At 30.8% G+C, this 20,820-nt stretch overlaps 1 protein-coding gene across 1 annotated transcript; it reads left to right on the top strand.

The window, feature by feature from the left end:
- The first annotated feature begins 10,783 nt into the window (after window positions 1–10,783).
- Window positions 10,784–12,364, top strand: LOC147802487 (uncharacterized protein F54H12.2-like). The gene is made up of 3 exons (XM_087152724.1): window positions 10,784–11,123; window positions 11,262–11,968; window positions 12,098–12,364. The coding sequence occupies exons 1-3, from the start codon at window positions 10,784–10,786 to the stop codon at window positions 12,362–12,364; spliced, it is 1,314 nt and encodes a 437-aa protein (XP_087008850.1).
- The last annotated feature ends 8,456 nt before the right edge of the window (window positions 12,365–20,820 follow it).

Here is a 20,820-nt window from a genome sequence, read left to right as displayed (position 1 = left end):
GAATTTTTGTAGTTACAGAAAATAATGCTATTTTTATGGAATTATTATTCATAAAATGAATTGCATGATCAAGATAATGCAATATATTGCATTATCAAGATAATGATCAAGATCACTTTAGAATGATGATTTGTTCATGTCACTTAAATAAATTTAAAAATTTCATGATTTTGATTTCCAGTTATAAAATATTACAAGGAATGTCTGGAACTTTGAAGCTGTATTTATGTCGTTCCACTTTTTTATATTAAAAAAATCTTTCAAATTTTAAAATAAATTTAACTTTTGGTAATTAAAAAATAAAGTTTAAATAAAAATTTAAATGAAAAATAAAAATTTTTGTAGTTACAGAAAATAATGCTATTTTTAAGGAATTATTATTTAATCTGAAAAATGCAATTATTAAAAATCATTAATAGTTGTAAAATCATACTTTCTTTATAAAGATGAAAGATTTTTTAAAGTTTAGTCAGAAAGATATATTATTCTCTAGAAACTATTTTGGATAAGAATACTGTTAAAAGCAAAAAACCCAAAATAATGAATACAACTTAATCATAAGGCTGTTATCAAATTGTTAAGCAGACTTCATCTTTATTTTAAAAAAACCTGTTATTCTGGATCATGGAGACAATTAAAATAGATAATTTCTTTCGCATTGATTGCTTCTAAAAATATAAAAACATAGTGTGATTAACCATTAGAAAAAGAATATTTTCGAAATTATTAAATTTATGAAAAAATTTTGACTGTTGAAAAAAGAGTTGATCCATAAAATAATTGAACATCTTTTATAAAAATGCAAAAATTTATTCTAAAAATAAAATCATGGTAAGCTTTTCCTCATTACCTTTGCATCAAAAATAAAATATTACCTCAATCAACAGGAAATTTTATCGCAGGCATGAGAAGATTTTGATTAAAACGAAATAATTTTCGAAAGTAAAAGAAAAAAAAGAAGAGATATTCAGGTGGTGGCAACGAGAAAAAATTAATGAGCTTTTTTAGGTGATGAATTTAAAAAAATAGGATGTCTGAGCAATTTTTGCTTTTATTGATTGATTCGTAAAATATTACAAAAAAGAATATAATATTTCAAGCTATCCTTTAGTTATGTTTAAAAAATATTTTGTTTCTGTAAGTGTTTAATTTTTACTATCGGTTTTACATTGCTTGGCATCTTTAGTGAGTTTTTACTTTCTTCAAAGAGCTTATGTTTACTCCAAAACAGTTTTTTTACTGTTTTATTATTTTTTTGAAATATTTTAAAACTGCTTTCGTTTACATTTTCTTAATAATGCTAAATCTAACAAATAGTTTAATGTTACACTTTCTTAAGCAGCTTTTTATAATTTTACAGACGGGTTTTTAATTTAGGTTTATGCTTTAAATAAAATGTTGAGAACAGAAACTATAAAAGTAGACTAAATAAATATCACTTAATGAATGTGTAAGCCTATTTAAAAAAAATTGTAAAGTCAACTTAGACTGTGAGACAAAATGCAGACTTTCATTACTGTTTTTTAAATGTTCAGTTTGATTTAAAATGAAGGAAAACAAAGCTGTAATCTGGGTTTGTGTTTCGTCTAACTTCTCAGGGGAAAAGAAAAACGTTTAATATTCAAAAAGCAGTATTTTTTAAAACTTTAAACCGTTGTTATATTCCCTACGTATAAGACTGACGTCAAACATTAAATTCATGCCTTAAATAACAAAAGAAAGCTGATAAGCAAATATAAATACGGGATTTTTTTTAGCAGAAAATTTCGTTTCCAGATTTCTTTTTTTTTTTTTTTTTAATTTTTAGGATAATTAAAGAATTTATCTTTAAATATTTAAAAAAAAGAATCATCTTTATTATTAACCTAAAGAACACAATTATAATATTTAATGATACTTAAAATGTGCTATGCTTATCACAAATATATAGTTATAAGAACTATTGTGATCCGGGGTGAGGAAAAATAGCTCGTGGGTATTTTGCTAAAAACTCCTGCTGAAATGATAAATAGAAATCTGGCTCTAAGAGCCATCAACAGCAAAGATAACAAAATATTTTTTAAGAAAACAGAAGCAAACTTCAAATTAATTTATTGGGCCGGGATAGCCTGGTCAGTAGGGCGCTGGGCCCATCTCCGAGAGTTCGTGGGTTCGAACTCCGCCTGCCGAAGACTCCCTGTGTAGTAAAGTTACTGATGCACGTTAAATCTGTCGAGTCGCAAAAGTTCACCATGTTCCCATAACAAATCAATACCTCGGGGGGTACTGGATTGGAGATCGATCGTTCTCTGATTCAGGTCAAAATTACGATCTGTGGATGAATGAATGGATGTATGAATGGGTCCACCCTATAAACGGGTGCGACGCATGGTGTGGCAGAAGTCGAATTCTTGGCCAGAGATGGCGCCACCGAAAAACAAGAAACACACACTCTGCCTTAAATTTGCTCTGTTTCACCGAGCAGGTTGCCCTTGTAGCAAGTGGCATTGGAAACAACAACAACTAATTTATTTGAGCAGCGGTGGCTCAGGGAAAAAAGCTCTCGACTGCCAGTGAGGTAACAAAATAAATTCCAGCTGGCCGATTCGAATTCTGCTCTCATCTCGTAAAGACAATCAGAAATAACGTTAAATATTCTCAGCAGTCGCCGGATCTGAATGCACTTGAAATTGGGCTAACCATGTAAGATTTTTTGGGGTTTTTTTTCTCGCCATGTAACGCAAATGTGGATTAGTTCCATCCAAAAAGTTTCTCATGAAGGCTAGTTTGTCTGATGCTTGAAACAGGAGTTTCTTTGTTATCTGGATTTTGTTAAACATGACTGGGCTGCTGAATTGAACACTGATAACCGTAAAACTAAAATTGGGTTAGCTGTTCAACGCCAGTTAAAAAATGAAAGAATAAAAACTATTATTTTAAACAAATATAGATACTTTAACAAAGCTAAAAGCAGCTGATATCAGTAAATGAAATTTTTTAATAGATTACACGTATATTTTCTTGTGGTCTACAATACAATTTTCTTATGACTACCCTTAAAAGAAACTACAAAATCTTCAGTTGAGGAGTTTGGTCAGGAAGATCACTTTTCTTGGCAGATGATATGTTACTTCTTCACTTCCAACATTCTGGATGAGCAGCTCAGTTGAAGTTACTAGAAGAAAAAAGAGAAGAAAAAGAAATAATATTAGTTGATGAACTTTAACTCTTATTTACATCTTGCAAAACCTGGTGGATTTCCCTCTATTTCCACCCCTGAGTTTTACATGCCTTTTGTTTGATTATCTTGTTCAAGCTTGTTACACATATATCAGTCAATCTTCCTTCTTTGTTGTAACTTGTTTGCAATTTTTTTCTGCCTCTCTGAGCTTCTCTTTTTAATTTTGCGTTTCGAATCTGATGAAGGTTCTTTTTTTTACAATCCAAATTATACTATTTACGGGTATTGCTTTCTCTACATTGTTATGTTTTATTTATTTATAACGAAAAGTTAACTATTTCCTTGCTTCGATAAAGATGTAATTATTATACACGAATAAACAATCTAAGTTTTCAATGATAAGTCAAACCATAACTATTTTTAAATTTAAGTGAAATAATTGTTTTGTCGTATGTTAAAAATTATACTATTTATTTTAATCGAAAACAAAATCTGAACGACAGAAAAATTTTGTATATTCAAAACCATTCTGCACTTCTTCGTGTAAATAACCACGGCTAATCTAATTTTTTTTAAAGAAGACTACTTTCATTAAATTACAAATCAAGTTGACTTTTAGTGCATTCCACGGCTTCATATAAAGGATTTCTCCATAGCTCGTTTATTTATCTAAGCAAACTGCCCGTTTTGATAGCGTAGTGCAATTCCAAATGAAGATAAATTCTCTCTCTTGGGTTTAGTTGATATAGTACAGCATTTACTCTACACGGAGTTTAAACTAATTGAAATAAAATGGCGGAAGGTATATTATTTAATTCTAAGTGCTTCCTCTTTTTATGACGAATTGAAGAATACGGGAGGAAATAAATGCTTCAAAGAAATCATAATTTTTGTTCCTTTTTTTCCAGAAAAAAGAAAAAGGAGTGGGCAGAAAAAGGAAATATTATCCAGGAGAAAGGAAAAAAGCCTGTATGGATTTTTTATTAAAGAAGTGCCTTAGTTATTGCATATTATTTAAATTTAAGTTCTTCCACTATTATGATGAATTGAAGAACATGGGAGGAAATTAATGCTTATGAGAAACCATTATTTATGTTTCCCCACAAAAAAAAGAAGGAACAGGTAGAAAAAGGGGAGAAAAAAAAAGTTTGTTTTCAAGTTCATTTATGGATTGCATATAGAAAAATGTCCTAAAAGTCACTGTGTATTATTTAATTATACGATGACTTAAATACCCCTATTTTGTACAGTAAGTATTTTATTTTGCGCTTTTCATTTCTGAAGAATTTGCAGAAAAAAAATATATGCTTAAAGGAAACAACGGCTTTAATTTACTGAGAAGATAAGAAAGAAGAAAAAATTTTTATAGTGGATTTAGTGTTCGTATATTAAGACACCTAAATACCTTCAGAGGCAAAATTTTTAAATGAGAAATTTTTTATTTAGATTTAGGTGTGTGTTATAAACTAAGACATAGTATGCATACATGGAAATGAGAAAAAAAAGTTTTAAAAAATGTCTGATAAAACTGGTCAAAAAAGATAAAAAATTAACCTTTTTTCAAAATCTCATAACTCATTAAAATTTATTAAAATTGGCTTATTCTTGCTTTATAATGGTCATAAAAACTCAACTTAGGGACCAGATTAAGTATTAGACATAATATTGATATTTAGATATTTTGTAGCAAATATAGAAACTTACTTGGTAAAAAGGCCAAAACAAGCAATTACTTATTTTTATTTTAGCTGCAAAATATAAAATAATGGTTTACTCCATTAATTAGTCTTTTCCTTAGACATATGAATAGAAAACATTCATGCAAAATTTCAAATAATTTGAACTAAAATGTTTTAAGATATTGCAGTTTGAATGAAGGGGGGTAAAAAAACAAAAAATTAATTTTGAGAAAAAGGTAAAAAAGAAAAAAAAAACAATTTAATAGCTAATATAGACATTTTTTAAGTAATCGTAACTTGTTTTAGTTGACTCCAACAGTTTTTTTTTTTAAAGGAAAGGTGAATAATTTTATTTCGTATAAGGAATAGAAGGATGATATTTTGGTCAAAATTGGCTTTAAAAAGGGTTTGGCGAGATAGGTTGCGTGTATTAAATTCTGCATTTTAGATAGTTCAATCGTCAAAGATAAAAAAGGAGAAATGTGAAATGTAAACATAACTTTAATGACATTTTAACAACTAATTTAAAAGCATCTAGGTTCGTAATCAAACACGAAGAACAAAAGAATCGATGTAAAGCAAAGCACAAAAGAGAGAAAGAGAACAAAATTGTACAATGGTATATATGGATTTCATTCAATTGAAATTCAGTTCAGTTCGTTTTACTTCAGGAAGAAGATTACAGTTGTTGTTGTGGTTCATTTACGTTGCACTAGAACTGCACAATGGGCTATTAGCGACGGTCTGGGAAACATCCCTGAGGATGATCCGAAGACATGCCATCACAATTTTGATCCTCTGCAGAAAGGATGGCACCCCCACTTCCATAGCCCGACGACCTGCATGTGAAGTCGAGCACATTACTTTAGAACAGTTTAACGAGGACCAATACCGCGTTCCCTCGGTCCCTACTCAGACTAATCCAAGTCGTCACCCACCCGCACACTAGCCGCAGATAGTGATGCTTGAATTCAGTGATCTGCTGGGAACCGTGTCTTAACGATCAGTCCACTGCGGTACAAGAAGATTGTAGAGAATACATTGAATATACATAGAAGTAGTAAGCGCAGGCATCTATGCGGCGGAAGTGATGGGCAGTCAAGGGGTGCTTATTTCTGCCCCAACCGGAAGTTGCTTATTTCTGCCCGCCCATAAACCGGAAGTTGCTTATTTCTGCCCGCCTGAAAATCGAAACTTCGTCTGCAGCGTCATGGGGAGCTTATTTCTTTTTTTTCTTAAGCCTAATATATTTTTAGTTTCGGTTTCTGTTTTTAATTTAGTTTCGTTTTTTTAATATTATTTAATTTATGAGTTTTTTGAGGGTGGCAACACTTATTATTTTTAATATTAGTTTTTAAGGATGGCAACACTTAGAAACTTTGTTATTTGGGGGAGAAATTGTGTATTCTGAAGTTATGACGTCATCTTTTATTACATAATAAATAAATGATATCATGCTTTTGATCTAGTGGTGCCATCTATGTGGGAATAAAATAACTTTAAATCTATTTTATTATTTAAATCTGTTTTTAATATTATTTATTAAATATAATTAAGGCTGAGGATCGAACTCACGCCATCAAAAAGCCTTCGTGGGTCAGTAGTTGGATATCATAACCACTGACCCACGAATGCTTGGTTAGATATGTGTTAATAAGTTAAACCTTTGTATAGTGAACACGTGTATAAATAAAAACTGTTTGATATCGATATCTTAATACAGTTTAATCGATATAGTTTCACTTAACCTTTGACAGTTATTAAATATTTATTTCTGCACCTCTTAATGTTATTATAACTTTCTCTGGATGGCAACGGTACTGACCATACACGTGTTCAGATTTGACGTGTTTTGTGTGATAGCACAACTACTGATTACAGAGCGAGCCATTCTGATAAGATATAACAAGCTAGATCTTGGTCTATGACGTGTGTGTTGAATTCAGTTCCTTTCACTTGCGCTGGTAAATAGTTAAGCATGTGACAGCTTAACATTTTTCTGATTGGCTGTTAAAGTTATACTTTCTTGGTTTGGCAACTAGAAGGATAGAGTGACTAAATTTCCTCCCCCTCTTATATTAGTATTTCACTTGTTCTTCTGTTGTGTCTCGATTAAGTTTTTAAAAGTGTTTTGATTCGCCGAGTTGTTATGGACGGATATTTAAAGAGAAAACACGTTGAAACTGAAGTAAGTACTATTGATTTCTTTTGTAATTTACTATGCTTTTAAATTTATTGTTAATAGAATTGTTTTATTGTAACTTCTAGCATTAATTCTTTTTTAAGCAGAGCATGTGGCAAAACTTAGTTAACTTTAAAAATTCTTTAATATTATTTGAATCGAAAGGTATAATTAAGTTAAATTTAAAGCATAATTACATTCTGTTAATAGTTGTTACTTATTTTAAACGTTATTGTTGTTCTTGTTGACTCAAAAAAATGTTTCTTTTTATTTTATTAGGATGAACCAAAGAGGAAAGGTTTGTTCCAGGAGGGAAACTTTCCAGAGTATTACTATCCAATTGGTGAGGACTTATTCGTTTTGGCCAGCACGTATAACAAGAAATCAGCCATTCACATACGAAGGTTTAACAGATATGGAGACTCATACTATCCTTCAGGATATGGTATAACTCTACAGCCTGAACAGTTTAATACTTGCTTCTGTCATGGTCCACCGACATGTATCTTCGGCATTGCAGACATCAACATGGCTTTGGAAGAGATCCCTCCAGCTAATCCCCGTGAAAAATTTTATGTGCTGATGAATGACGAGGGAAAGTATCTGCTAGTGGACGAATATACCTGCAGAAGTGGCCGCGTATACAAACACGAGACGGAAATCAGTTTCAAACAATGGAGAGAACTACAGAAGTGTCGAGATAGTGTGACATTCGGCTATATTAATTTAAAATACAGGTCCGTGGACTTTTTGAACATTTTTCAAGAATCCACCCATCAACAGTGTCCAGTGGTGCCAAAGAATTCAGACATCAACGAAGCGGGTCCTGTTATGAAAGATTGCCTGAAAATTGTGTTGTATAAACATATTGGACTGAAGAAAGGTCTGAAGCCAGTAGACAGATCTGCTGACTTTCTAGACCAGGTTGTGTGCAGTGTTCACGATTTCAATGAATCTTGTTTGGACTTACATGTGGAGAATATTGCTCTGGATTTTAATAATGAACTAAGTGAACGAAGGTTGTTTAGACAACCCCTTAAAGACTTTTTGTGTGAAGGTTTTTTAAAAGAAATTAAATTGGATACTTTATTAACTGCTGCTAAAAATGATTTTTGCAAATAAAATAACTTAAGTTTTAAAATATTTTGTTGTTATTTTTATATTTTGTAAAAATTACTGTGAACTTTTGTTTTCAGAGGAAACGAGATTTCTTTCTTTCAGCAGGCATGAATTTTCTTTTTCAAAATAATACTTTTTTCAAGTTCTTAAAATAGAAGAAGAAAAAATTATTGCTGTAATACAATAAGGAGAACTATTTTATACTTAAATAGGTATTATTATTTAATTTTATAGAAATTATTGTATACCATTATTTTTTAAGAATGTTTATGAGTGTTAATTTTAACTCTTAGAATTAAATTGTTATCAAAGAAAAAAAATCTGATAATTTCAAAAATTTTTTTGAAATAGATTATGAATCGTTTACTTTCATCTGTTTATACGAAACCTGGACATCCAGGAAGTTTTGGAGGTGTAAATGCTATTTATAATTCTGTGAAAGGTAAGGTGAAGAAAAGCGACGTTAAGAAATGGTTGGAGACTAAAGATTCTTATACTTTGCATAAACCTGTGAGGCATAAATTTAAACGTAATAGAGTGATTGTTGGAGGTATAGATGAACAATTTCAAATTGATTTAGTTGACATGCAATCTTTAGCAAAATTTAATAATGGATATAAATATTTGTTAACTTGTATAGATTGTTTCTCAAAGTATGCTTGGGCTATTCCTATTAAAGACAAATCAGCCAAAAATGTATTGCCAGCTTTAAAAACTATTTTTAGAGAAAGAAAACCTGAGAAACTGCAATCAGATAAAGGAACAGAATTTACTAATAAACTTATACAGCAGTATCTTAAAAATTTAGGAGTTCATTTCTTTACAACGAATAATGAAACTAAATCAAGTATTGTTGAGAGGTTTAACCGTACTTTAAAAATGAAGATGTGGAAATACTTTACAGAATATAATACGAAAAAATATATTGACGTCATTTCTAAATTAGTCCATAGTTATAATCATACCAAACACAGAAGTATAAAAATGGAACCAGCCTCAGTGAATATCGATAATCAAAAAGAAGTATGGAATAATTTATATAGTGATAAGGTGAATAATGATAAGCCTGTCTTTCAAATAGGTGACACTGTTCGCATTAGTAAATCAAAACTTACATTTGAGAAAGGATATGAAAATAATTGGACACGAGAATTATTTGTTATAGATAAAATAATTCCACGAAATCCTATAGTGTATAAATTGAAAGATTTAATGAATGAATCAATCGAAGGTACCTTTTATGCAGAAGAATTACAAAAAGTAGTCAACTCGGGCTATTATCCCGTAGAAAAAGTTATCAAAAAGAGAAAGAAAGGAGGAAGCACGGAATATTTTGTTAAATTTCTAGGTTATCCTGAAAAGTTTAATGCCTGGGTGAGTGATATTCAAAAAGTATAAATAGTGAAACTTAACCTATGAAGACTCATTCTCAAAAATGTCTTTCTATGTGACGCTACCCTCTGATAGCTCCATGCAGTTTTTTCCTAACAACAAAATTTCCCATTTTAAGACGCAGTTACCGATACCAGTGGATTTAAAAGGGGAACGGGAAGTAGGCCTATCTGAAATCATCTATCCGCATTCTTGGCTGAACGTAAATGAAAGTAACAATTATTTTCATTACAAGATAAGTAACGGTAATATCATATCGACTGTTAAGCAAACAATTGATGTGGGCTGTTATGAATCAATGTTCGATATTGTATCAGCTATACAACTTGCTTTACCTAAAAATCCTAGTCGATTTACAATAAATTACAATAAAGCTACGAAACGAGTTAAAATTAACGCCGTTCAAGGTTGCAGCCTTCATTTAGACAAGTTAGGTGAATTGTTAGGATTTCAACGTGATGCAATCATTACGGGTAACCAGAAAAGCGAATTTGTGGCTGGCGCGTGGTCTAATTTTTCCGTTTTTTACGTCTACTCAGATTTAATTTCACCACAAATTGTCGGAGATACGCAAGCTCCTTTACTGCGGATCGTTCGAATAAAAGGATATGATGGTGAAACAATTAGCCAGTATTATGATAGACCACAATACTTACCTTTAACGAGACACTCCTTTCAAACTATCCATGTGGAGCTCAGATTGAATTCAGGTGATTTCGTACCTTTTGAAAGTGGTAAAGTGATTATAGTTTTACATTTCCGCATGAGACAAATACTATAAATAGTACGATGCGTTTTTTGAATCATTCATTTGAATAGAAGACGTCAAGATGAGTGTACCGTACGTTTGTTGTGCTGAAAAATTCGAAGATCATTATGCGAGTCAAATTGGCTCGGGTTTGCCCTATTATAAAGGTGTTAATTTCCAAAAGGGCTATGGACTTGGTGGTATATTTCGTCGATTATTTAGAGCAGCACTACCCTTTTTAGTAAGAGGTGGTAAAACTATTGGAAAAGAAGTTTTAAAAACAGGAACTCGAGTAGCATCTGATGTATTATCTGGAGAAAACTTTGAGGAAGCCGTCAAAACAAGAACTAAAGAAAGTGGAAAAAATCTAGCACGAAAAGCTATTGATAAAGTGCAGTCTATGGTCGGGAAAGGAAACTATAAAAGGAAGCGTAAGAAGCAAAAACGATTCATTTCATCTAAAGCACGCAAAGTGAGTGGACGTGATATTTTTGATCCATAAAATGGCATTTTTGTTGAAAGATTCTCCTGAGTGCGTAAAATCGGAATTGGAACTTTTTACTTTACCTGGAACTCAAACAGTTATTCAAGATGGTCAATGGATACAATTTCATCCTCTTTCTAACGTTTTTGATAATGCTCCCGTAGAGTTTCATGTCTCTGGAAGTGTAGAAGATTACATAGATCTCAGTCAAACACAATTGTATGTGAAAGCGAAAATAGTAAAAACGAACAATACAGCTATCACTAAAGATGATGTTATAGGACCTGTGAATTTATTTCTACATTCATTATTTTCTCAAGTAGATGTGTCTTTAAACGATCGTACAGTTTCCAATTCAAGTAATACCTATCCCTATAGGGCCTATATTGAAACTCTCCTAAACCATGGATATGATAGCAAAACATCTCAATTAACTGCTGAGTTATTTTATAAAGATTCTGAGGATGGTTTAAATAAAAGAACTGCTTTTTTCAAAGAAAGCGCAACAGTGGACATGATTGGCTGCATTCATTCAGATTTATTTCATCAAGAACGTCTTTTACTCAATTTAGTGGATTTGAAAATAAAACTAATAAGAAGCAAACCAGAATTTTGTCTACAAGGATCTGAAGGATTTAAAGTAGTATTGGATCATGTCTCTTTATTCATTCGAAAAGTTCGTGTGAACCCTAGAGTGCTTCTTGGTCATGCTAAAGCACTCGAGAAAACAAGTGCAAAATACCCCATTAATCGAGTCCTATGCAAAGTGTATTCAATTCCTAAAGGGAGCATGTCTTTTATTCAAGATAATATATTTTCGGGTCAAATGCCTAAAAAGGTTATTATTGGTTGTGTAGATAATGAAGCTTTTCATGGAACATTGACAAAATCTCCTTTTGATTTTAAACATTTTGATTTAAATTTTATTGGAGTGTATGTAGATGGACAACCTGTCCCCCATAATCCATTGGAACTCAACTTTTCACAAAATCAATACATTCGTGCCTATCAAACTTTATTTGATGGAACGGAACGAATGGGTCAAGATAGAGGAATATTTATTTCCAGAGAAGACTACAGGAACGGAAATACATTATTTGGATTTAATCTCTCCCCAGATCTATGTTCAGGAGAACATTTAAATCTGATTAAGCATAGCAATTTGAGATTAGAACTGAAATTTGCCAAATCACTGGAAAAAACAGTATGCGTTATCGTTTTTGCCGAATTTGAAAATTTGATTGAAATTAACAAGTCAAGAAATATTTTATTCGACTTCGGAAATTGAAGAATGGATGGATTGCAACTATTCTACATTTTATCGCAAGATAAGATAACAACACCTTACTTTCAAGGCGTATATTCAAGAGATACGCTTCCGAGTCTCCGAGAAAACACATGTGCTATCACGAATTCAGATGACTCATCACAACCTGGAACTCACTGGCTAGCGTTATTTGTGAATGATCAAAGACAGTTAGAGTTTTATGACTCATATGGGAAACCTCCCGGATTTTACAACGTGAATACCGCTTCCTACACGGACGTACTATGGAATTCCAAAGTGTTTCAATCACCTACATCCAATGTATGTGGATAATATTGTATTTACTTTTTACTCAAACGCTGTCAAGGCTATTCTATGTATCATATTTCAAATCAATTATATGTAAATGATTTTCAGATGTATCAATTTGTAAAGAAAAAATATGGTGTAAGATTTGTGTTTAGAAAATAAAAAAGGAATGAAACTAAATCTAGTGTCTCTCATGTCATTATTATAAAATTTTACATTTAAATATTGTTATGTAGGCAATAGTGTAACATTTTAAATTCTTTTTAACAAAATTTTCAGAAAATATTTTTATTATTGAGGAAAACTTTCTATCTTTTATGAAAATATTTTTTTTTTGCAAAAAATTTTCTCTTTTAAGATAATATTTTTTTGTTTTTGTAAAAATATTTCAAACGTTTTAACAAAATTTTTCTATCTTTTAAGAAAACATTATGTTTTTACACAAAAATTTTTTATTTTAAGAAAATATTTTTACTTTTTGTTAAAAATTTGCTAGTTTCGTAAAAATATTTCTAACTTTTAAACAAAACTTTCTAATATTTCAGAAAAAATTTTTATTTTTATAAAAAAATTTCTATCTTTTAAGAAAATATTTATGTTTTTGCAAAAAGGAAATGTCCAGTTTTTCAGAAAATTCTATCCCTCTTTCTAAAACTTTTTGTATTAATTAATAAAGGGTGAAATTTTTCCTTGATAATATAAACTTTTTCACCTGTGAAAAAAATGATCAATAAAGACAAAATACATTTTAATTAAATAAATAAAATTTTATTCAAAGTTTCACCCAAGCACTTCTGCGGGCATACATCATAGGTTTCTTAACAATTTTATTTTTACTATACAATTTTTTATTTACATCTAAATGTGATGGTAATTGAATATCATTTAATGTTTTTAAAAATACATTTCTCCCCACTGGAGCTGATTTTCTATTTCGCAAAAAGTCATTGATAAGATTTACTATATTACTTCCAGGAACAGTTTTATCTTCATGAATAATTTCACCTTTAGCGTTCCAAAGGAGAGATTCATTATTTTTTAAGAATTGATACATATCTTTAGCTTTTTCTTGAAATCGAACTGGAACAGCAGTTAGAATTTTTCCCTCCAAGTCTTCAGTTTCTTTTTTGATATTTGAAGAGATCTCTTCTGCAGACTCTACTAGAGGATTGTCTATGTTCGTAATTTCCTCATGATCGGTTTGAGGTTCTGGCTTTTTTGGTCTCGAAATTGAAAAGTGCGTATACTTCTGCAATATTTGTAAATACAGAGTTGCTTTCTCGTCATCTGCTAAGTCCTTTTTCTGTAGAATATTCTTCATTTGTTGATCCAATTGTGATAAGTGTTCCGCTACTTGTACTCTATCCTCCGGAACCAACACAAATTTATTACTGTACTCCATGAATTAAAGAAGTAATCACAGAAATAGCTGCAGGTAATAAAAATGATAAAAATCCTTCTCCTTTCTGTACAAGAATTTTTTTCTTCTTATACAATGGCAATTTCTTCTTAGAAAGTTTTCTTAAACTTTCTTTATGAGGAGCTAGTTTATTTTTCTGAGATTTCGTGAGTGGTATATTACCACACAATACATTCAATACACACTCACACAAAGTTTTTATTTCACTTTTTGAACACTTTTTTAAAAGAGACTTGCAATGTTTAGTTTTAGAGATCAATTTCATGAGCTCTAATGTTCGCTCATTACATACGGACATCTTACTTTCAAATGATTTGAATTTCGAGTGTCTGTCCTATTTATAGGTGTTGATAAAAGTTGAAAACCTTCAAAAACAATGGTTAAAGTTGTCATCTAATTTCCTTGAAATTCACAATTGAAATGAAATTATCGAGGTTGGTACACATAATAAGTATCTCCAGGAAACGTACCAGTACGCATGCGTAAAGATTCTTCCGTATCACACTTTAAATCAATGAGTAAATAACCATAGGGTTTTGATGTAGCATCAGCATAACATTCTTGAAAAAAATTAACTTTACGAGGGTACAATTGACGTCCTAAATGTGTAATTTGCGATTGATCTCTTCGATTCTTAAATAATACAAGATAATGAGCATTTAAGGATATTTCTCTCATTTCCTTTCCTTTATGAAAAATGTTTTGAACCACAAAAATAATGCTAAGAGATTTATGATGGGAAAATTTTGTAAATAATTTCGTCAATTGAGGATCATTTCCCAATTCACTCATGAGATCATCAATCACAATTAATGCATCTGAATATTGATTCAAATCGGAGGGAAGTCCTTCTTGAAAAACAACATTAGGCATCTCATCATATAATTTTTGATAAACGCTATAACACCATACCACATGTTTTGGAAAAGGATGTATCATTTGGTTTTCAATCACATTTTTTATGAAATAACTTTTACCACTACCTGTTGGACCTGCGAGGACAGCTGTAAAGGGATGTTTGAACTTCAAAAGATCCATGATGAATGAAAAACTTTACTCTCGCCACCTCTATTTATCGTTATCTCTTATCACCACATGATGAGTTCAATCCTCAGCATTAATTATATTTAAATTAAATAATAAAATAGATTTAAAGTTATTTTATCTCTAACATTCCCACACAGATGGCGCCACTAGAGTTAAAATATGATATCATGTATTTATTATGTTATAATTAACACGTGTATGGTCCGTACCGTTGCCATCCAGAGAAAGTTATAATAACATTAAGAGGTGCAGAAATAAATATTTAATAACTGTCAAAGGTTAAGTGAAACTATATCGATTAAACTGTATTAAGATATCGATATCAAACAGTTTTTATTTATACACGTGTTCACTATACAAAGGTTTAACTTATTAACACATATCTAACCAAGCATTCGTGGGTCAGTGGTTATGATATCCAACTACTGACCCACGAAGGCTTTTTGATGGCGTGAGTTCGATCCTCAGCCTTAATTATATTTAATAAATAATATTAAAAACAGATTTAAATAATAAAATAGATTTAAAGTTATTTTATTCCCACATAGATGGCACCACTAGATCAAAAGCATGATATCATTTATTTATTATGTAATAAAAGATGACGTCATAACTTCAGAATACACAATTTCTCCCCCAAATAACAAAGTTTCTAAGTGTTGCCATCCTTAAAAACTAATATTAAAAATAATAAGTGTTGCCACCCTCAAAAAACTCATAAATTAAATAATATTAAAAAAACGAAACTAAATTAAAAACAGAAACCGAAACTAAAAATATATTAGGCTTAAGAAAAAAAAGAAATAAGCTCCCCATGACGCTGCAGACGAAGTTTCGATTTTCAGGCGGGCAGAAATAAGCAACTTCCGGTTTATGGGCGGACAGAAATAAGCAACTTCCGGTTTATGGTCGGGCAGAAATAAGCAACTTCCGGTTGGGGCAGAAATAAGCACCCCTTGACTTCCCATCACTTCCGCCGCATAGATGCCTGCGCTTACTACTCATAGAAGTTTATAGGTTTGACTGGTCACTAACTTTGGCACTTGAGTCTAGTATGTTGATTGCACTACAAGGGTAGTCGGGCACCTTAACGAAAAAAACTCTAAAAAACACTGTTTAACATTGACTACAAACTTATTAAAAATTTTTACTGTCAGCGTAAGCTATTAATACTATATTCTACAAAGTTTTTAAATAAAATGAGTAAACATTGAAGAATTGATTGAGATTGCGATAGTGTAGCACAGCTATTTCCAAATCGATTAGAAATGCGCCACATATTTTTCCTTTTTATGAGTTTTCAGTTACGCTTCAGGGGGTAAATTATTTATGAAAATTACTGTCAATGCGAATCAAGTTTCTTTTAACGAGTAATGAAAGAAGTTAAAGCTTTGAAAAACAATAGTAAGGCAAAAATCAAAATTCCATTTTTTAAATCCTACGCAGTAAATCTTTTAATTAAAGTTAAACGAATCAGAGTTTCTTTTATGAATAAAAGTCCCGCAGTGGACTGATCGTTAAGACACGGTTCCCAGCAGATCACCGAAGTCAAGCATCACTGGCTGCGGTCAGTGTGCGGGTTAGTGACCACTTGGATCAGTCTGCGTAGGGACCGAGGGTGTGCGGTATTGGTCCTCGTTAAACTGTTCTGCCATAAAGTGCTCGACTTCGCGTGCTGATCGTCGGGCTACCGAAGTGGGGGTGCCATCCCCTCTGCGAAGGATCAAAGTTGTGATGGCATGTCTTCGGATCATCCTCAGGGATGTTTCCCAGACCGTCGCCAATAGCCCATTGTGGAGCTAATGCGCGTGAAAATTTTCTTAAAACTACCAAACAAAAAATGAATAAATAAATAAATAAAACTATAACGGTGAAAAATAAATAAAAAATGGGACTGTTTACTATGTAAAAAATTTTAGTTTTTCTCAACACCAAAAATGGTGGCAACTATACACTAAAATAGTTTACAGTTCTAATTAAATGAAATAATGAATAAAAAATTATATCTTCTAAATTTAGTGCATTAAATATTTTATTTACATTAATTTTTATAAACGTATAAGTCAAATAAATTTTTTAAAATTTTAAACGGAAGCAAACCATTTTATTTAAAAAGAAGTCTTAAATACTGTATCATTTTGTTTAATTTAATATTCTTTAATACTGCAAAGCGTCTCAAATTAGATTTTTAGCAGTTAGAAATAAAATTTTTAGTAATAAACATATGCATAATTCAAATTAGTGTATAGTTTTACTTTATTTATAATTCCGAAGTGCTATAAGATATCCAAAAATTGTTTATTATCATAAAAATGCTTAACCTTTTAATATATAGTGCAGCGTTTCAACCAGATAATCGCAGTCCATCGCTCAGAACATAAGGAAGAGACAGGCAAAGCAGCATTTCAAAAAATAATAAATTAAGTAAATAAGTAAGTAAATAAATAAATAAAAAGTTCTAATAACTAAACAGTACAAGAAAATATAAAAGAAACGATAGAAATGAAGAAAGTAATGAAAATAAAGAAAGTACAATAGTAGAAAATAAATAAATAAAAAAGTTCTAATAAATAATTAATCAATATTTTTTTTAAAATAATATTTGGTATATTAATATGATTTCAATATCGAAAAAAATGTCGTGGAGAATTTAGTAGAACAGTTACAAATTTGGAAAAGAAGTAAGGCACATCAGAATGGTTAAGATTTGCTTAGCGTAGGACCAGATGACCGAAAATGGCGCATGACCAGAAATGCTCTCGTACGTTTCATTAACATGACATTTCCCTATTCTATGGAACCAAGAAAAGGGGAAGCACAGGAGAAAACGTAGAATTAAGAAAATTTAACCAGTTCGTTTATTTATTTAAATTATATCAATTTCATGTTTTCTTACAATTTTATCGAAAAAGCATTCAAACTGGACTATAGTTCGTTCACCAGGAGTTGGCACTTGGCTCCGCCTTCATCACGTGGTATGCGACGATACTATTTTGCCATTTTTGGGAGAAGGATGTGAACAAGGTAGCTATTTGGCGATCGTATGACGGAATTGCTTATTTCACAACCATTGTGTGCATTTTTTCTCTTTTGCATAAATCGTTTGTCCTTTTTTGAGATATTTTGCTGGGAAAACAGCAGTTTTTTAATTTAAAATATATTTAATTAGCTAGGGAATCGAAAGATACTATAGCTAGCATATGATAAAGTGTTGTAAATGACTGAAAAAGAATTCCCTGCTTGTGTTTGGTGAGCATCAAGGGTTGTTTCAATTTCAAGTGCGGAGATTTTTCTCCTCCTTCCCCCGCTCTGAAATAAACTCTGCGTCCGAGGAGGTGGAGCCAAGTGCCAACTCCTGGCGAACGAACTATAGAAGTAGCTGTTTTATCGTCATTTACTGATTTGTCTGAGAAATTGGTGAACTCTGCAAGTTAATCGCCAAATTTATAAACTACGATGACGCAGCTCAATGATGTATGTTAGAAAACAAACATTTTACGTAAAATTAAGGTAATTTAAATAAAAGTAACGGTTCAAATGAGCACGAATAGCTATTTAAGAATAAGAAATCACTCTTTTCGATGGAAATTATCGACATGTGTTGCAATGCAATTCTCAATTCCTATTATTTCTACACTAATATTATAATTGTTATATAGAATCCTTTCGTATTTATTTTTAAAAGAGTAAAGCAACTATATGGGAATCGCTTAATATTATGTTATTTATTTTTTTAACAAAAGTACAATCATTTTTTTTTTAACGAAAGAACGTTTGCTTTTTTTTTGTTCATTGACATCTTTAAATGTTTAAAGTCACACTGAAAATCTTTTTGAAAAAGTTCTCAAATTCGTTAAAAAATATATAGATGATATTGCAAAAATATACTCAATGGTTTTTTGAATTTCATGTCGCTGAGAGTCAGGAAGAAACATTTACTAACAGAAATGGTTTTTCAATTGCAAAATCTACAATTCTTCCAGAAAATACACTCTACTCTTGACATGGACAGGATTCTATAAAACGAGCAAATAAAGCTCCGATTTTATTTATTTATTAAAAAAAATAGTTATTTTAAGGAATTTATAAATTTTGGCGAAACATGACTTTTTTCCATTTTGCATTTCATGATAGCTAATATATTAATATAATACGAAAAAATATATTTCTGAAATTTTATCTTTTCTCGGACGCAAAATGATCTGTCGGATATCTCACAAAAATAACTTGTGAATGGTATATTCGAGTAAATAAATAACACGAGGAGATCGAAGTGTGCGGTTTGCTTCTATGTTACGCTAAAAGAAAAAAAAAAGAATTAATTCTCGCCAAATTTCAAAATTAATAGAAAATTTCATTGACAGATGGCACTTTAATTGCTAAAAGCTATCAAGCAATGTTTTCAAAGTAAATTTCGTTTTTCAGCAACAACATCTGATGATAAAATTTCACGAGTAAATATTTCTGTTGATGTAGTTTAATAGTTAAACAAAGGTAGATTTTTTTTTTGTTTTATAGTCAACAAAAAATTTCGGGATGAATGTTAATGTTTTTACTAATTTTGAAATTTTAGTATAACCCCTTCCTTCTTGCTCCCGTGAAAATGACGGGGTGAGGTTTCGCCTTCTGTTTCTCGCTCCCGTGAAATTTCCGGGATGGAGTGTTCAGTAGTTACGCACCAATAATAATAAAACTAATTCATTTCTTTTGCACGGAAAACAATTTATTTCTCATTTTACACACCAGATGGCAGTAACAGTATATTTTTAAGGTAATTGTAGATAGCTAGTTTATTTTAAACTAGATGTCAGCACTAATCAAATATGTGTATTTTGCAAAATAGGCACTTTTATGACAGTTTTCTTGAAAATTAACCGATCGTTAAGGGGATAAACAACATATTAACTAATTGGGGAAATTGAGTAAAAAAAGTATTCATATAATTTTCCGTTTGGCTATCATAAAGGATGTCGAATCATAAAAGATTTCTTAAAGTGAGATTCAAAATCAATAATATGAGAGGATTTAAAAAAAATTAAATTGAAATTAATCAACAAATTAAATTATTGAGTTTTTACATTATAAAACATTGACCAACAACTTCTAACAACAATCACCACCATAATACATACAAATTTAGTGAGATCATCCAATAATTATGAATTCGCAAAGGTATTTTGCAGATTATTTTTCTAATTAAAATTTTTGCTTAAAACACAGAGTGCATTGGAAATAGGAATTCCTTAGATGCCCTACTTAGAACTCCGGATATCATTAAAAGAACTTGGAATGAGTAAAACCTAATTGGAATTTAGCCAGAAAAAAAATTTAACTAGCTTTAAATTTATTTGCATGCAAATGGGAAATGATATTAAACAAAAGCTTCAGAGGAAATATAATTGAAAAATGGTTTCTTTTAATAAAAAGGAATCATTTTAGTAAAATGAAGAAATGAAAGAGCAGTAAAAATTAGGACTGAAAGCTAAAATGCTTTCTAATAATACATTTGCAGTGAAATTTATTTCATTAAGAATTTTTTATGAAGCTCTCAAAAGTAACAATAAAAATGGCAATTACTAATAGAAGCATTTTATTGCAATTCATTTTTCTTTTTTAAAAAGATGAGGAGGTCGTTTAATCAATAATGGTATAAAAATTTTGAATGTTATAAAGTTAAACAAGGCTGCTTTAGAAAAGTAAAAATAGATCGTGTGTAGGCAGAAGGATTATGTTGCTTATTTTAGTTCATACACGGCAATACTTCTGTTACTTGTAACGAAAGGTAAAAGTAAAAAGCATATACGGACTTTTACTCGTACTTCGTTTTTTAAATTTAGTGCTTTTACTTGGTTTTTTGTTACTTTTATCGGGAGATTATTTGTAACTAAAATGTCGAAAGATATCGTTACTTTATATTTTTTTTAGTGTTTCTTGAAATTTACTCACGAAAAAAAAATTTTTTGTCCTTAACTTCTTTTTTGGAAACTTTTGCGAAGGCTATTTACTAAAAACC

Source organism: Parasteatoda tepidariorum, chromosome 10 (genome assembly GCF_982258835.1).
Source record: "Parasteatoda tepidariorum strain Cologne lab strain chromosome 10, Ptep-v5.0, whole genome shotgun sequence".
NCBI lineage: Eukaryota > Metazoa > Arthropoda > Arachnida > Araneae > Theridiidae > Parasteatoda > Parasteatoda tepidariorum.
This window is presented reverse-complemented; position numbering and strand designations above follow the sequence as displayed.